A 16539-nucleotide genomic window follows, 5' to 3' on the forward strand; every position below is an offset into this window, starting at 1 on the left:
AAAGCGGAGGAGCGGGGCGCGGAGGCAGAAAGGGGCGTAACCACACGAACAATCCACCTACTGATTGGCCTCGGCGCCGCCAATCGGCGATCCCCTTTCACCCGGCGTCGAGGCGAAGGGGGCTGCGTGTTTCCGGAAGACGTGGCCGTTGCAGCTACCGCCCCCCGCCCCGGTGCCCCCCGCCCCGCCGGCCCCGCTCCCAGCCCCGTCGCCACCATGATCTCCCTCTCGGACACCCAGAGTAAGTGCCGCCTGCTGGGCACCAGTAGCCTGCGGTGGGAGGGGGCGAGCGGGCCACCTGCGGCGGGGTGTGGGGGCGGCTGAGCTGCGGGGGGGCCGGCTGGGGAGGGGGAGCCGATGGCGCCGGCGGGCGAGCGCGCAGCCCGCACCCGGACCCGCCCGGGCCCTCCTGCGGTGTTCTGCGCCGCGTCTGTTGCAGCCGTTGGCAGCGGGTGGGGGGCGCGGCTCGGGGCCCTTAGCCCAGGTCCCTGTGGCGGGGCGCCCTGGGGTGTGTGCCCGTGCGCCCCGGGGGGCGGAGGCGGCTCCCAGCGCTGGGGCGGCGCAGAGGTGCGGGGAGGGGGCGGCAGCGGCGCGCCCGGCCCTCGCCCCGCGGCGGTCCCCGCCTGGCACCAGGTGGACACCGGCCGCGCGGTGGGGACCAGGGTCGCGGGTGGAGCCCTCCTGGCCGCCCCTTGGGCACCGGCGCTTCATGAAGGCTGCTCGAGCCGCCCTCACCCCGGCTCGGCTCTGGCGGCGATGGCCCCGGCTGCCGGGCCAAACTGAAGGTGAGGCTGGCCGCAAGTTCACAGAGGAGTGCTCCCTAGGGGCGGCTTCCCTCCCCTTTGGCAGGGTATCCTCACCTGCCTTGCTGCTGCTGGTGTCTCTTGGGCTGTGAGGTGCCTCCTGTTGGCAGTGTCACCGTGAAGTGATGGTGACAAGAACAGAATGAATGAAAGCCGAATGGTAAACAAAAGTAAGACTTGCCAAAGCCTCTTTTCCTAGTATGCCTCCATGTGGGCATTAATGGTTTTGAATTATTTAATTATGTATCAATGACTTTACTGCCCCTCTCTTAACTTGCTGTTATCACACTAAAGATTTTCAATGGTTGTTCTGGAAACTCCATAGGTAGGACAGGGAAATGCCTTTGTCAGCTAGTTCAGAAAAAGAATTGCACGTGAAAAGAAAGGGCAAAGTAGACAGTTAAGGCTTCCTCCAAAAAATGCAGAGGAAACAACTATGGAAGTTACTAGAGCAGGTGATGTTGAAAGGTTTTTAAAGTGAGGACCAGACACTCATTTTGAAGTAGTAAAAGAAGAACTTGTAGGTGATCAAAACTTTGTTTTCATTGAGTAGAAGTAATTGCAATTAGAGATGGTAAAGGGGAAAACATAAAGAAATCAAAGTAAGAGGACTTAGAGTTTAATCTGCGAGGGGAAGGAGAATGTTAGGTCTTTAATGCCCCACTTGACGTGAAAGGAAGCCAGTCGTGCTTGATAAGCACTGTAGTGTCACTTATGAAGGAGGATAAGTGCAAAAGCTGTAGAGGAGACAGCTAAAAACTAAGTTTAACGTGATAGTAGGACACTGGAAAAGGAGGTATTGGAGAAACCAGCCAAGGCAAAGGATAGAGATGGACAGTAAAGTAGGTTAGCAGGATCTAAAGTGAATGATTTGCTGAGAAATCCAGGTGCCATGCTCTGTTGCTTAGATGAGTACTAACTTTTAGGATGTTTCTTAGACTTCTGATTGAGAAATCTTTGTGGGCTTTGCTTTTGCCCATTCCCCTATCATCCTTGTCCAGACTAGTCTAGGAAAAAGAAAAATTTCTTCAGAAAGAAGAGATCTGTCTATTCTTTTTTCCTTTTCTTAGTTCCTTGTCAACCCCTGCCAAATTCTGTGGTGACTCTTTTGCTTTTAACTTTCAGAGCAAACAGTAGTAATTAAAATACTCTGGAGATTTTTTCTTTTTGAATTTCACTGTTTTTCCAAAATTCTGGAGATAAATCTTCAGATTTTTTGACTAATTTCTGCCTAGAAAAATACAGAATTAGCTGTAGATTCATTCCTTGGGCTAGCGTGATAAATACCTGGGGAGGACCACTGCATTAGTGGACATTTGGAAGGTTAAATTTGCAAGTGTATAGTCTAGAAGTTTTTCTAATGATTTGTTGAATAGAGGGATAGCTCACCAGTAAATGCAAAAGAATACACTTAGTTTGTCATTAGCAAATTGATTTTTCAAGTTCTGCTTTTAAATACAACTTTTGAAATGTTACCTTTGTGTTTAGAAAAAATCTACTTTTGAGAACATATAAACTGCATTAAATTTTGTTTTCTGAAAGTTTATAGTATGTAATTGCCTTCTCATTTTTTGCAGAAAAGATAGAGAAAATGTGCAGTTGTCTTCCCGGAATGTTCAAAATAGCATTATTCTGAGAATTAAAGCATTTTTGTTGATTTCTGACAGTGGAGAGGATAGAGACATTTTAGAGCAAAGGAGTATTCTTTAAGTATTTTGAACATTTTCTATCTAGTAGATTATATCCACTATTTTATAAAAGTTGAAATATATCTTAAGTCATAATTTTTACTAAGCTACTTTGATGCAGTGGTGCAGTATTCCTGCACAGCTTACTGAATTTCCACAGAAACATCGAGAAAGCGTTGCTCCCTCCTCTCAGTAAATCATAATGATAAAAAATCAGGAAATGTCACATGGCTAGTACACATTCCTGCATTTCTAGACCTTGAAGAAAGCTGTTTTCATGTAATAAATAGGAAAGCTCTCCTGGTGCAGGAGAAGGCATTTAAAAACAGTTCTCCTTTTCTCAAAATTACTAGTTCATCATTTGCAAAGATGATGTATGAAATGCATAAAATGACAGTGTGACTACCAAGTTTCTTTCAGCAGCAGTTTTGGGATGATGAGAACAGTGGAGGGTGAGGGTGTGTGGGTGTGTCTCCCAGTAAGCAGAGAGTATGGTTGACTTTAAAAGTTAATGTGAGTCTTTTGTAGCAGGAGTTTATTGTAAACATGTTGCAAGTGAATACAGTAGACGTGTTATAGTAGTAAATGCAGCAGCTGTTGAGAGTTGGCCTCTGCTTCTTGCTTGATCCCTACTTTGTGCAGTGTCTGAGGGAGGAATGAATTTTCAGTTCTCATGACTGTATATTTATCTCATTGGCAGCTGGTAATTCCTTTGGAGTCCTGCCTCCAAGTGTTTTTCTTCCAGAATGTGGATTGTTTCTCTTCTTGTTGTTAAAATTGAGTTGTTAAAATGTGTATAGCAAAGCTTTAATACAGCAGGTGATCTCCTAGAATTAAACACCTTGTGGTCTGCAACCTTGCTGAAATGTAAGCCCTTACAGAAGTTAGGGAAGTTTGAATGTTGCTGTAACAAATCTCTCTACCTTGGCTTGTTTAGAAAATTTTTGCTCTAACTAAATGGAAGTTCAGGAATAGGCAGTATGCCCAGTCCTTTTACTCCTGAGCTCTTCAAGCAAGAGTGAATGATGAAGTACATCTATGTGCAGTCAAAAGCGCAACCGTAATGCCTTTAGGTGTATCTGTTTTAGCTTTAATCTGGCTAACAGTGAAGGCAAGATAGTGTGTTTTGCTACCTATTGCTTATGTTGCTACTTATGCCAGCTGTATTTATGCATGTTGTAGGTTGTGAAACACTTCAGTCACAAGAATAGAATAATTTTGCCCTGAGTGCATGGCAAATGCAAAGACTTTTGCAACTCTGTTGCTGTTCCTGTGATGTCTGATATTCAGTCTGTGTAAGGGTTACAGGCCAGCCTTGGAGGTTTAATTTTAAGAGTAGCATGTATTTGAAAGTTTGGTCTTCAAGATATCTCATAGGCTGTTGTCATAGGCAGCTTTAATCATAGTTGAAGATTTCTAACCTAGTTTCCTAGACAAGCGAATCTTCTAACTTCTACAGACAGGCAAAAGTCTCAAAGATACTTAGTATCAACAAGTTCTGTGAAAAGTGGCAACTGGCTGGAGACCAAAGGAGTCCTGTGCTAATGTGTAATAGCTATCAGCACATGCGTAACTCAGAGCCTGCAACATTAATCTGGATATTGTCTAATCCAGAAGCTGGGGAAAATGAGACTAGTCTTCAAGGTTATATGAGCTGGAATGTGAGGTCTTAGGAGGATGGAAAGGACAGGGTACTGGTGTTACTGCACTGGTCGTAAAGGAATAGGAGATAATGAAATTTTGCTTTCCCTTTTTATCTATTGATAAAATTCTTTTCTCTGCGTTAAGAGATGTTGGCCATAAGTGTACTCGATACATGCTTTTGTCGCACTCCATCTCAGTATACAGCTCCAAATATATCCCTTTTTTGGTAAGAACCAGCTTCCAAATCTATATCTGGTATTGAAATAATTGGAGTCTACAACACCTACTTGATTTGTATATTTGGGAGTTTTTAAGTGGTTGTAAAATACATTGTCAAATTTTTCTATGAATTTAAAATTTCTATAGATTGGATGTTCTGTTTTTCTCCATAAGTTTCTTACATGAGTTTGTGTGGTACCATGCTTTGTTAAATCCTGAATTTTGCTTCTTTTTGCAGAGATTGGAATGGGATTGACAGGCTTTGGAGTGTTTTTTCTTTTCTTTGGAATGATTCTCTTCTTTGACAAAGCTCTTTTGGCTATTGGAAATGTAAGTGCCTGCTGCTCAGTTTTAGATTCTGCATTGTTTAGAATGAAGTATATATTAAAAATAGAAAAATATATTAGCAAACTCAAGCTGTGTCAGAGAAAATACTGTAGCAGTTTGGTATAAGGGAAGAGTTATGCTCAGTGATTTGAGTGAATCATTTTTTCTGATTAAAGTTAGAGCAGCTCACATCAATCTAAATATAATACCTCTGGATCAGGCCAGTGGCATGTTGGTAAGGAAGCAGCAGCTTGTTCTACAGTCGTTACACTGCTGCAAATAAGATTTTAAGACTGGCTGTTGTTATTGATGCTTTGTCAAATTTGAGTACCTATATCTATTTGGGCAAGAATACTACAGCACTCTGTATGCTATTAAATGTGCCCATGGTCTTTTTGAAGAAAGAAGCATGAATTGCTTATAATCAAGGTTTAGAAGAGCCAATCACCCCTCATAGTAGACAGCTTTAATAACTTCAGTGTTTACCAAATTAAATTTTCACTTAAAACAGGATTAAAAAGTAAATCTTAGTTCTGGTACATAAAATTCTCAATGGAAACCAAATGTAAAATTATTTATATATATATATATATATATATATATATATATAAAAAATATATATATATATATATAATTTTTCTTTTTTCCTAAATTTGACAGCTCTGCACCTCTGCTCTTCTCAGCTTCACCAGCCAGTCAAAGAGCACAGCCTGCAAGAGGCTTGCAGCCGCCTTTGCTGCCACCTAAGTACCTGTGGGCAGTGATCAATTTCATTCTTTGGCAGCAGAATGTAATACTGAGATTCACCAAGGAAAATCCAAAATAGATATTTGAATCTGGGTGCATTACTTGAAGCATTGTTCTGATCCATCAATAAAGTGTAGAGAGAAAGAGTTTTAAAAAAGGAAAAGCATAATTGCAGGGGGTGGACCAATGAAAGGCTATCTGGTAACCAAAGATAGTCAAGAAAAGATCCAGTGTCCTTACAGAAAGTAAAGTAGTTTATTAAATAGCATACAAAACTTAAATTTCATATGTTAATCCTGAGTCAAATCTGAAATCCTTTCTCTTTTCAGCAGAATTGTTGCCCAGTTGTATGCTTAGAGGGTGGAGTAATTACAACTCCTGTAGCTGAAAGATACTTGAAGTGGTTTTAACTGGCATGGACCAATCTGATAGACAGTGTTCAGCCTCTAGTGGAACTAGTAAACAGTAGAAAGATTGTTACACAATAAAAAAGCAAGGATGATAACTGATGATGATCTTGAGCTTTTTTCTGTTTTTTGCCCAGTTATTCTTAAGCATTGTTCAGTAGATCAGTACAAGCTATTTCAGATGTCCGTGCTACAGAAGTCCTAGAAGTCTTAACTGTTGTTGGTACTACACTTCAGCACTGCCTGAGACAATGACTGTGCTTATGTTACAGGACAGATAACTGTTGTCACCAGGCCTTCAGACATGACCGTGTGTGTCAGAGTCCATAAAGGTGGACTGTTGCCTATTTTCTAAGCAGATGTGAGGAGATTTTTGATTGTTAGCTACAAATGCTTTAAGATGGACTTGATAAAAGAAAATCACTACTGAACTCCTCTTTGCCATCGATCTTGATATCAAAAGAAGTTGTGCAAGAAATGCAATCTGGTTTTGAAGAATGACTACATGTATATATGTTTTACATCCTAAATTTAGAAATATAATTAGTTATTTTCTTTATTTGGTTGGTTTTTGTCTCTTCTAGGTTTTATTTGTGGCTGGCTTGGCTTTTGTTATCGGTTTAGAAAGAACATTTAGATTCTTCTTCCAAAAACACAAAATGAAAGCAACGGGCTTTTTCCTGGGTGGTGTGCTCATAGTTCTCATTGGTTGGCCTTTGATAGGAATGATCCTTGAAATTTATGGGTTCTTCCTATTATTCAGGTAAGACTTGTTTCAAAATAGTTTTTTGTATTGGTATATTTAGGAATAATTGTATTTGTCTAGTCTTGCAGCATTACAGCTGGCAAAATAGCAACCGTTGAATGTTCATTTCTAATAACTATTATATAAACTATGGATTTATGTTTGCAAGAGGTGGAAATCTTTTAAGTATTGCTCCAAGACTCAAATCTGCTGAAGTGTGTGAGGCAGGTATAAAACTGATTTTTGGTAATGTTGTGTATGTCTAACCAAAGAACTGTAAAGCTTCCAAATATTTGGGAGCCCAAACTGTTAGCAGTGCAAAGTTTAAATATTACATTGCAAAACAGGCAATTTAAATACTTAGTATGCTGTGTTCATGAAGAGTTTGTTTCTTTAAGAAATGGGGCAAAATACTTATTACAAACATCCTACATTTGAAAAGATGAACTACAACAGGTTTCTGTAATGTTTCAGTACTCTCATGCCCTAATATATTTGCAGTGTATGAGATAGTGGTTTTGGTTACAGTTAACTAGAGTGAGTTAAGTAAATATAAAAACTCTTACTTGTGAACAGCAATCTTGATGCATGTTTCATCTGTTACAAGAAGTCACTTAACTTCTGCTTTTACCACTAATGGTGAATGAATTTGATGTGTGACAACCTACATATTGATATGGTTGAAGTTTCATACTGTTGAAAAGAAAGCAGAAAACGTGCTAATAAGTAATATTTTTAGTGGTTTTTGATCTTTTAATAAGATGAAGACTATTCCATTGAAGTGCTCATTAATCTAATCTAAGACTTGCTACAATTTTTCAGTGTTCAGCTGCTGGAAGAAAAAAAAAGTAGTTCTTAATCCAAATATTGCTTTCATCATTTCCTCTCTCAATAAGCTGAAACATTAATTTAAACACTAAGATTTTTTCAAAAGTATTTAGCTTAACTTGGCTCCTGCTGAAGACATAGTGAGATTTCTGAAAATTCACCTTGCAATTTTAATATAGGCTTATTGTTCTAAGCTTCCTTATTCTGAACTCAATATCACTGCAAATGTTTTACAAATCAAGGTATTTCACTGAAAATATTGTCACTTCTTGGAGGTGTCATTTGGATTTGGTCAGCCAATATGAAGCAAGTAGAGTATTTTTCCAAAAATATACTCTTTCTTTTGAAAGGTTTCTAAAGAATTACAAATTATTATGCCTAAACAAGTATGGTTATTCATGGACTATACGTGCTAGCCAGGGACTAGCAGGATAAAATAACATTCAAGGAAAGATGACTAGTCATCCCTAGGTTACTAGGAATATGCTTTACCCAAAAGAATAGCAACAATGGATAAATAATTCCAGATGAATGTTTATCTGACCTGTTTTATTTTAAAACTTCTATAGACAATCTTTTCTGAAGCTTAACAGTTCTTAGATTCTAAATCTCTTGCTACAGTGCTAGCCAGTTACTAACTTAAAGCTTTTTGTTTTATTTTGGCTTTGTTTCTTCCTTCTGACTGTTACCATGTTTTTGGCAAATTATTCCTTTCTGGAGGAGAAAAAAATGGAATTCTTTCAGTTTTTCCTCTTAAAAAAAAAAAAAAAGAAAAGAAAAAAGAAAGAACTGTTTCAGTTTTTCTTCACATATCATTTTACATAATTTCTCAGGATCCTGCTGTTTGGTTGCATGCCATAAAACTTTCCTGGTTATTGTTAGTCTTTGAAATACGTTCTTTTCTTAGGTCCACATAATAAAACACACCTTTGGGTTTGTTAGGGCAGTGTGTTGTGGAGGTAGGCATCTCTAGGTGTCCGAATGACTAACATAGTACAAAAGAAGAACAATGTACTGTTTTCAATCCCTAAAACATTTGCATTAGGTGTTCAGGTCCCTCCGGAATCTTTACGTATAGATTGTTATCCTGTATACCTAGACTGCTTCACACAGTCTTCTTTCACAGATGCGTTAAATGTAATTGCAGAGCCTATGTTGTGCACGAAGCAAAGGTTAGAAAGTAGTGACAAAGAACACTTAAACAGACAACATGATTACAAAGAGTTTTTTAAAGATGCATCTGGCCTAAGTGAAAGAGAGCCACAATTATTATCCCTCACTGGTTTAAATCTAGACTGCCCCCTCTCTTCTTCATTTAATTTGATGCCAGAGTATTTCCCATTGCCATATTTTCACATGCTCAGATTGCATTTACTGGGGAAGACTGTTATGGGACAGTGTTTCTTGTTATACTCTAAACTGCTTTTGGAGCCTCGCTCAGATTAGAGGAATCTAAAGTTATGGCTAAAAATATTATCTTATCTATAATGACTGCTCCTAATTCTTGACCACACCAGTTGTTTTAGTTTGTTACAAGTGGTTTGTGTATCCTGCATCACAATTTACTGGACCACGTAAACAAGAAAATCTCCAGGAAAAAACTTGCTAGTTTTGATATTATATAGCAAATAGTCACCATCTATCAGTGCAGCTGAGAAAATGGTGAATTGTGCACTTTCAGCATTCACATGTGGCTGAGGTTCTGTTACATGTTAATCCTTATCCTATACAGGAAATCTGTAGCTCAGCCAGAGGTAATCCAGAATGCCAACACCAGCTGAACTGCTGCAGTTGACTGTAAACAGCTGAGATACTTGCATAGAAAATTCTGATTTTTGCTGCAGGGATGAAGTGGACAGTGTCAGAGGGCTAGACCATAAGAGCTGTCCCAGGCAATGTCCCTGGCTCATGATTCGAACTTTTCGCTTTCTATAAATTTGTCAAATAAGTTAATAACTTTGTCATGTTTAATTTTGTTTAATTAATTTGAAAAGTATTTGGTTTCAAAGGGAATTATTTGCAATTCAGTTCAGTTATTTTTACACTGGGTATTATAAGAATGTCCTGCCTGTAACACAAAATCAGAGGAGCTCAAATATCCATGTCCCAAGTGTCCATGACAAGATAATTAAATCAATGTTTGAACATGAAAAGATTTTTTTTTTTAATCTCAAAATATGCATGGTAGTACTGGAAAATAAGTTGGGAATGTTAGTTCTGTTGGCTAAGTTGGATATTCATTCTGTAGTGGTCAGCCTTCTCTGAGGGTTGCCAATTATGGAAAGAAAAAAAAAAATCAAGTCCACTTGAAAATATGCTCTTTCTAGTTTTCTAGTTTTTCTTTCTCTGTTCATATATTTGGTAAAATTAATTTGCTGCTAATAAGCCACAAGATTTCTAGTGTAATCTTGGTTTTAAAAACACCTCCTATCTCTTCATTCATAGCAATATGAGAATTGTTTAATTCTAAAAACTTATGCAGTCTTCTGATATCTTACTTCAAGGGGGTTCTTTCCTGTGGTGGTTGGCTTTATTAGAAGAGTTCCAGTCCTTGGCTATATCTTGAATTTACCTGGTATAAGCTCGGTAAGTGTTCAGTACTTAATGTGAAATTTGAAACTTTCACTGTGTTTTAATCCATTATAATATAATGGATGCAGTAGTATAAATACTTGAGAAATAAAGCAAATAGAACTTCAGAGAAGTGACATTGAATGCATGTTTAGTCCCACTGAGAGAGACTGAACTGTAAAAGGAACAAAAGGAAACTTTTGCAGGAGCTGCCCCTGCTGTCAAGCAGAAAGGGCCCTGAACTGTGATTTGGTCTGGTTCTTGCTTCACTGTTGGCCTTAGGTGACCATAGGTGAAGCATGCCACCTCTCTGTTCCTCTTCTCCTGTCTATAAAATGAGAAGGACACTGATCTCCTTTGTGCAGTACTTTGATTATATTTTGAAAGATGGCCTAGAAGAACAAAGAATTAAGTGTTGCCACATGTATGGTGAACCTAGAAATTCTCGTGATGCATAATCATTCATCAAATACAATATTTATTCAGGTTCCTGGCACCAAACTAGGTTTTGCTATTTAGTGAGGGTTTTTTTGTTTGGTTTTTTTTTCCCCCCAAATGCAGTTTTCCACTTTCTTAACTAAATAGCCAGGAAACTGAAGACAATTAAAAGGTGCTAGAAAGATGGTGCTCTAGGGTGTTTTGTCAACTACTTTTACTGTGCTAATTTCTGTATGTACTTAAACCCAAGAGTTTTTAACCTCAGTTTTGTAAGCTATAGTTTAATAACTATTACATTAAAATAAATGAAGGGTGTAACTGAGATGTATACAGTCTGGTTTTTTTTTTTTAATTAGTGTTCAAGATAATCTGTTCTAATCTTACAGTCTGGGCCAAGTTCTGGCTCATAAATCCTGATCAATTGAATGGTTCACTTGTCAATTGATCTTACCTACACACATTTAATTTGACCATAATGGGGTTAAATCTTGTTTTAAAAAGATAATTGTTAATGTTTTATTCAAAGCCTACGTAGGCTCAGAAGAGAATCCACAGTAATGGTCAGTTGAAATATCTTACTTGGTCTACTAATGCATGTGTGGCTGATATTGTATTGTTTTGTTTTGATCATTAAGCTAGCAGTGTTACCTGCATTCTTCTATTTCCTTTTTCATTCTGTTGCATTTTCATGTTGCACTGTTAATGTCTATATGAGAAAACATGTCATGCAGAAACACGGTTGCAATGTAATATTTTTAATTTTCACAAACTTAAATTTCATGAAACCTCGGTGAGTACTATTTGATTCTCATTTTCAGTCGCATACTAACTGCACAAGTAGTAAGCTATATTTGAGAGTAACTTCACTGTACGTGTCATTCAACTTTGAACTTTTTGTCTCCTTTTCTACAGCTTGTAGACAAAGTTGGAGAAAGCAACAACATGGTATAATGACAAGAGGGCAGAAGACTGATTCTAAACTTATTGTATTATTTATAAAATCCTTTTGAAGAATACTCAGCACAAAGATTAAGTTGTGTACAAAGGAAAAGCTTGTAACATTCTTTACATAACAGTTTAATTTAAAATGTATAGTTGACAATATACATTAGAAAAGAAGCTCAGCAAGTGTGCTTCTAGGAAAAGTCACTGCAGATTTCAGGAAGTAAACTGAAGAGGTGAAAGTCATGGAATAACCCATGTTACAACTGTTCAAGACTATTTTTGTTGTTTTTTGGAAAACATGCTAAATGCAAGGAACCCTTGTGGAATTAATGGTGCCTGTAGTTTACCTCCTTATTTTGAAGGTGCAGTAGAACAAACAGGCCTGCATTTCTAAGGGTGACCCCAACTTATCCAGCCCTCTGCTTGCTACCCTCAGAGTGCAAACAAACAAACGAAAAACTTCCTTCTTGTGTAACGAGAGATGCGTCTTTGCATGAAAGTTAAGATGACTATTCATCTTTAATCTTATGACAAAAAAGGAAATCCCACATGGTTCTGTTGTAAACATTTTTGTAAATATGTGGCTGAAATAAAACATTGTTATCTTAATGTTTCAAAGCCAAATGTAAGTTGATTGTATTTGCCTTCCATTTTGGAATATGCAAAAGGTCAATCTTTAACTTCAGTCTTAAATATTGGTTCTGAACACACAGAGTTCAGTGAGGAACTCTGGAAATTGACTTGCACTCCTTCCAGTTTGTTCTCCTTGAGTCATGTTACACGTGCATCCTGATGAGAATGTAGCCCCTTTTCACTAACATGAACATTTTGTGAAGTATGTTTAGTTCACAAAAAATGCATTTGGCTAAGGTGCTGACATGAACCCTGTGAAATGTATCCTATCAAAATATGAACCTTTGTTTTTAAATCGTTTGGAGCTAAGGTTTCCTTGTTTACCCTGGAACTACAAATTGAAGATTTTATTTTTTGCAGTAATAAAACGAAAACTTAAAATTCTGTGTATGTGAGTCTCTGGGAAGAAAACTGATCTAACTGGCTACCTGAAGATCAAGTGCCAATCTTGGTATCTGTTTCATAACTTGTTCCTTGGGTTATCTTCAAATAACTTACTACTACTGTCAATCATAAACTTTTATCATCACCTTTGCTGTTACAGAGATTCTTAGCTAACATGATTGAGGCGCATACTGACACTAAAATAAATATCCCCTACTAATGCAAAGGTCACATTTCTGCTTCTATTGAAATACTGAATGAACATCATGCACTTTCAATAGATTTAGTTACATAGTGTCTTCACCTAACAAGAAGTGATCAGTAAGTAAATGGTATTTGTGCAGGCTTTGGGGTTTTTTGTTGTTTTAAACTTTCTTCCTTTCCCTCAAATATAATCCTAAAAGCTATCTGAAATGCAATGACAGTTTCTCAAGTAGCTATGTAGTCTTACAGGTCTAATGACTGCTTTGGGTTTTGGTTTTTTTTTTCTTTTAATTACAAAATTAAAATTGTTATTTTCCAAACTAACTTTTAAGCTGAGAAGAGTTCTTATATACCCACCACTTTGGAAGTTACTACAAAGTTTACTTGTATATGTGATGAGGTTTTTTGTTACAACTGTATTAATAGCCGCAACCTACTGTTTTCAATTTCCACATTTAATCTGCTTCCTTCTCAAATAGGTATAAAATAATTCAGTGAAAAAGCATGTCATGCTATTTATTTATAATCAATATCATCTGAAAAAATAAGTATTTTTATTTTATAAATGACAAAAATCGGTTATATTTGCCTGATGGCATATGTATTATAGCTTACAGACAGGACTAAAGATGATGTGTGGCTCCTACCTCAAGAGATGAACCAATTTTGACTGCCCCTATAGATCTGTTGTCTGTTAAATGACTACAGAATAACATGACTGTTTAGCAAACTGATCCTGTTTGCTTTGGTAGAACACTAGTCTGTACTGTGGGAATCAAGTGCTATTTAAAGCAGACAGTGTTCATCATTTACAATAGATGTTAGCTACCTAAAGATTTTTCATTCCTGTTTTTTGAAAAGAAATCTAATGAGAAAGATGGATTGCACCACATGACTATGGAGTGCTGATTCAAAGCAAATTGTGTGGCAAGCTGAAGGTACCTTCATCAACAAGAACTCTGCTATCTTTCAGAGATGATGAATGCATTGTATGATATTTTAGCCCTTTGAAATTCTGAGAGGGGGCAATTCATCTCACTCCTACTTAATTCACTGTTTTAAATCAAAAGTCAATTTTTGTCAGATGTGAACTGTTGTGAAAAGTGTCCAAGGGAACAAAACTGTATGTTGAATTTAGTGTAGTCTTTATCCCTCAAAGTAACATTGATTGTCTTTGAGACGGTTTTGCCAAGCTAAATATGGGTGGCAGCAAAGGTCAAAACTACTTAGCCTTAAAGTGTTTCTGTCATTGCAAAAATACCTTTAACAGAAACATGCTTGGAACATTTCCCCTTTTAAATGTAATTTAGAATTGCTGCTTTAAAAATCAAAGATGAATCTTATCCTGAGCAAATGAATACTGTAAATAAATATACTTGTCATACCTTGAATAAATGGGTACCTTTTTCTATAATTTGTCTTTGTCTCTTTTTGCCTATACATTTTAAGAGTTTTAATAAGTTTTCCCCTCCAACAGTTAGGAAGTGCATGCACTTACTGCTTTGCTATCTTGCACTGTTATGACTTTTGTAGCTGTTAATGTCTTACATTAGTCTTAAATGGAAAGGTTGCCTTCTTACAGTGGGCCTTCTTTTATATAAACATTCCCCGTTACCTTTTGTATGCATCTATACGTAATAGGGAGTCTTTTTTTTTTTTTTTTTTTGGTTACAAGAAACAAGCATCTTAATGCAGAACTGCCTGGTGAATAGGGCATTTTCGGTTGAAATATATGAAGCTGACATGTCTTCCCTTTGCTTTTCCCTTGCTTTGTCTCTGATTTTACTGTATGATCCTAGACAGCTTCAACTTCAGTACTTTGGTCTGAAACTGTTTTAACAGGCCAAGAGCTAGGAACAGAGTCTTGTTCTCAGCTGGTTATTCCAATTCTAATTTCAAACAAAACTTGGAAATTATAGTAGATAGGAAGTGGTTTCTTAGTTAAACACTTTCTCTCTTTTGTTCTCATACACTCTTTCACACATGGAGAGAGGCAGTAACTCAGAAACTCTAGGAGAAAACAAGGGTACACATCTAGAATTCAGTGCAGGTTCTGGTCCCTATGCTTTCAGTTTAGCTCAGGAATAGGAGTGTGACTCCTATATCCTAGAGAGTGGCCTGATAAGCAGGCTCACTATTGTGTAGTGATCAAGCTTTTGTCCACTGTTGAGAATTTTTTCAGAAGGAGCAGAAGAGCAAAGCAGAAATTTTAGTTTGTTGACATGTTATTTTAGCACCATGTGCTAGTTAATGCCCTAAAAAAATCTTTATTTTTATAGAAGTTACAGCTGCTCAACTAATTTTACCAATGCTGGTGCTATCCTAAGAGTTCCAAAGAGATAGCACTTTCTAATTGAAAAGGAAAAAATTCTAGCTATGTCTAGTTATATTTGTTAAATTTTGAGAAGTATAATGCTAATCTGTATATCGTTTATGGCCAGTTACTTTCATTGAATTGTTGCCATTTATCAACCAAGAATACTTTGACATTGTTGCTGGTTATGCTATAGTACCACAGTTTGGAGTCTGTCTGTGATGTGGTAGAGAAGGTATCTTGTCTCTGCAGTAGAAGCCAAAGGCAAGACTGTCTTGGGTTACTTTAAAGTTGTTTCTTTGCCAGTTTTCATCAAGGTACAGACTAACCTAGCTGATCCCTTTCTGATTTGCTTGACTATCAAGCTGAAAAACAGAGTCAACTTCCCTAAATTGACTGTATTATGTTAGGGCCCCCTACTGTCTCTTTGGATGTCATCTCCAACCTATGCACTCCTGTCTCCATCTCTGGCTGCCATGTGCTGGATTCTTTTTGCTGTTACTTCTAGCCTTCACATTGCCATTACCAGCTCTAATATGCCATTACCAAACTAACTTGCCTAGCAAAGCTTGGCCTCTGTGGCCCCTAAACTTCACCCCTCTTTATTATTGGCCTTGGTGTATTAAAGCATCCTTTAGAAGACTTGCATCTCGTTCTTGGTCCAACAAAGAGATTCCCCAGCTGCGGTAATCTCTCGCCAAGCTTAATTTCAGCACACTTGTTATATGCTAAAGCATCTTCCTCAAATATGTAACAATTTACAGAAAAATGACAGGACTGATGAGGAGCAATTTAGTATGGCATTTATTTCAAACTGGCTTGATGTTATTTATAAAATGAGATATTTATCAAAACCTGTTTACACCAGTCATTAATGGGTTTAATTTATCTGCTGAAGTAACATAGGGCATATTTGGAGGTATATTTGCTGAAAAGCATTTGTTTTCCTGTATACGTTCAGGAGATAACCATCTTCTGTTGAGTAGTTCTACTTTGCTGGGGAATTTAATGGTTGTCACATAAAAATATATAGGTTCAAAGTCTCTTGTCATTTATGATGCCAAAAGCTCATAAAGCTACTGTAATTAGGCTCCCGGCTGACTTACTGAATACCGGAATTTCTTGCCCTCTGAAGAAAGGGCAGCAATATTTTCCTATTGCTCATAACGGGTGTAAAGGTCATTAAGAGCCCATCTCTTCAGGAGCCATGACGTTTGTAATTGAGATTTGGCCTCCTGCGCTACTGAATCACCAATGTAGTTAGCCATGGGGGAAAATATCGGTGTCCCACAACCTGGCTTTTTTGCTTTTTTATTCGGTGCCTCCTGCCGAACCTATTCCAGGTCCAAACAGGTCCCTGCCGCAAGGCTGTAATGCCGCCCGCCGAGCCCCACGGCCCGCAGGGGGCGCCAAGGGGGCGCGAACCGCCGCCGCCGGCAACGCCCCCGCCGCCAACCCCGCGCGGGGCTGCGCCGCGCTCCCCGGCAGGGAAGGTGAGAGCCAGGGGGGCACGTGGCATTTATTGGGTCCCTAGGTTTTGAGCCCACGTTTGGAAACACTAGCCAAGAGCTTGTGCAGGACCCTAGCAGGTACAGACTGGCTTTATACCGGTAAAGCTGAGGACGGGAGAAGGGGTGCGGAA

At 38.4% G+C, this 16539-nt stretch overlaps 1 protein-coding gene across 2 annotated transcripts; it reads left to right on the forward strand.

The window, feature by feature from the left end:
- The first annotated feature begins 67 nt into the window (after positions 1–67).
- Positions 68–13997, forward strand: GOLT1B (golgi transport 1B). Of its 2 annotated transcripts, none has more exons than XM_026092684.2 (5): positions 68–241; positions 4593–4684; positions 6420–6598; positions 9913–9994; positions 10944–11304. In XM_026092684.2, exons 1-5 carry the CDS (start codon positions 217–219, stop codon positions 10950–10952), a joined length of 387 nt encoding a protein of 128 aa, XP_025948469.1. In that variant the 5' UTR covers positions 68–216; the 3' UTR covers positions 10953–11304. The 2 variants fall into 2 exon arrangements, with proteins under 2 accessions (XP_025948469.1, XP_025948468.1); XM_026092683.2 differs by lacking the exon at positions 10944–11304 and adding an exon at positions 11330–13997 and having other exon boundaries at positions 71–241.
- Positions 13998–16539: the final 2542 nt, after the last annotated feature.

The sequence above is a fragment of the Dromaius novaehollandiae genome, chromosome 1 (assembly GCF_036370855.1).
Source record: "Dromaius novaehollandiae isolate bDroNov1 chromosome 1, bDroNov1.hap1, whole genome shotgun sequence".
Lineage (NCBI taxonomy): Eukaryota > Metazoa > Chordata > Aves > Casuariiformes > Dromaiidae > Dromaius > Dromaius novaehollandiae.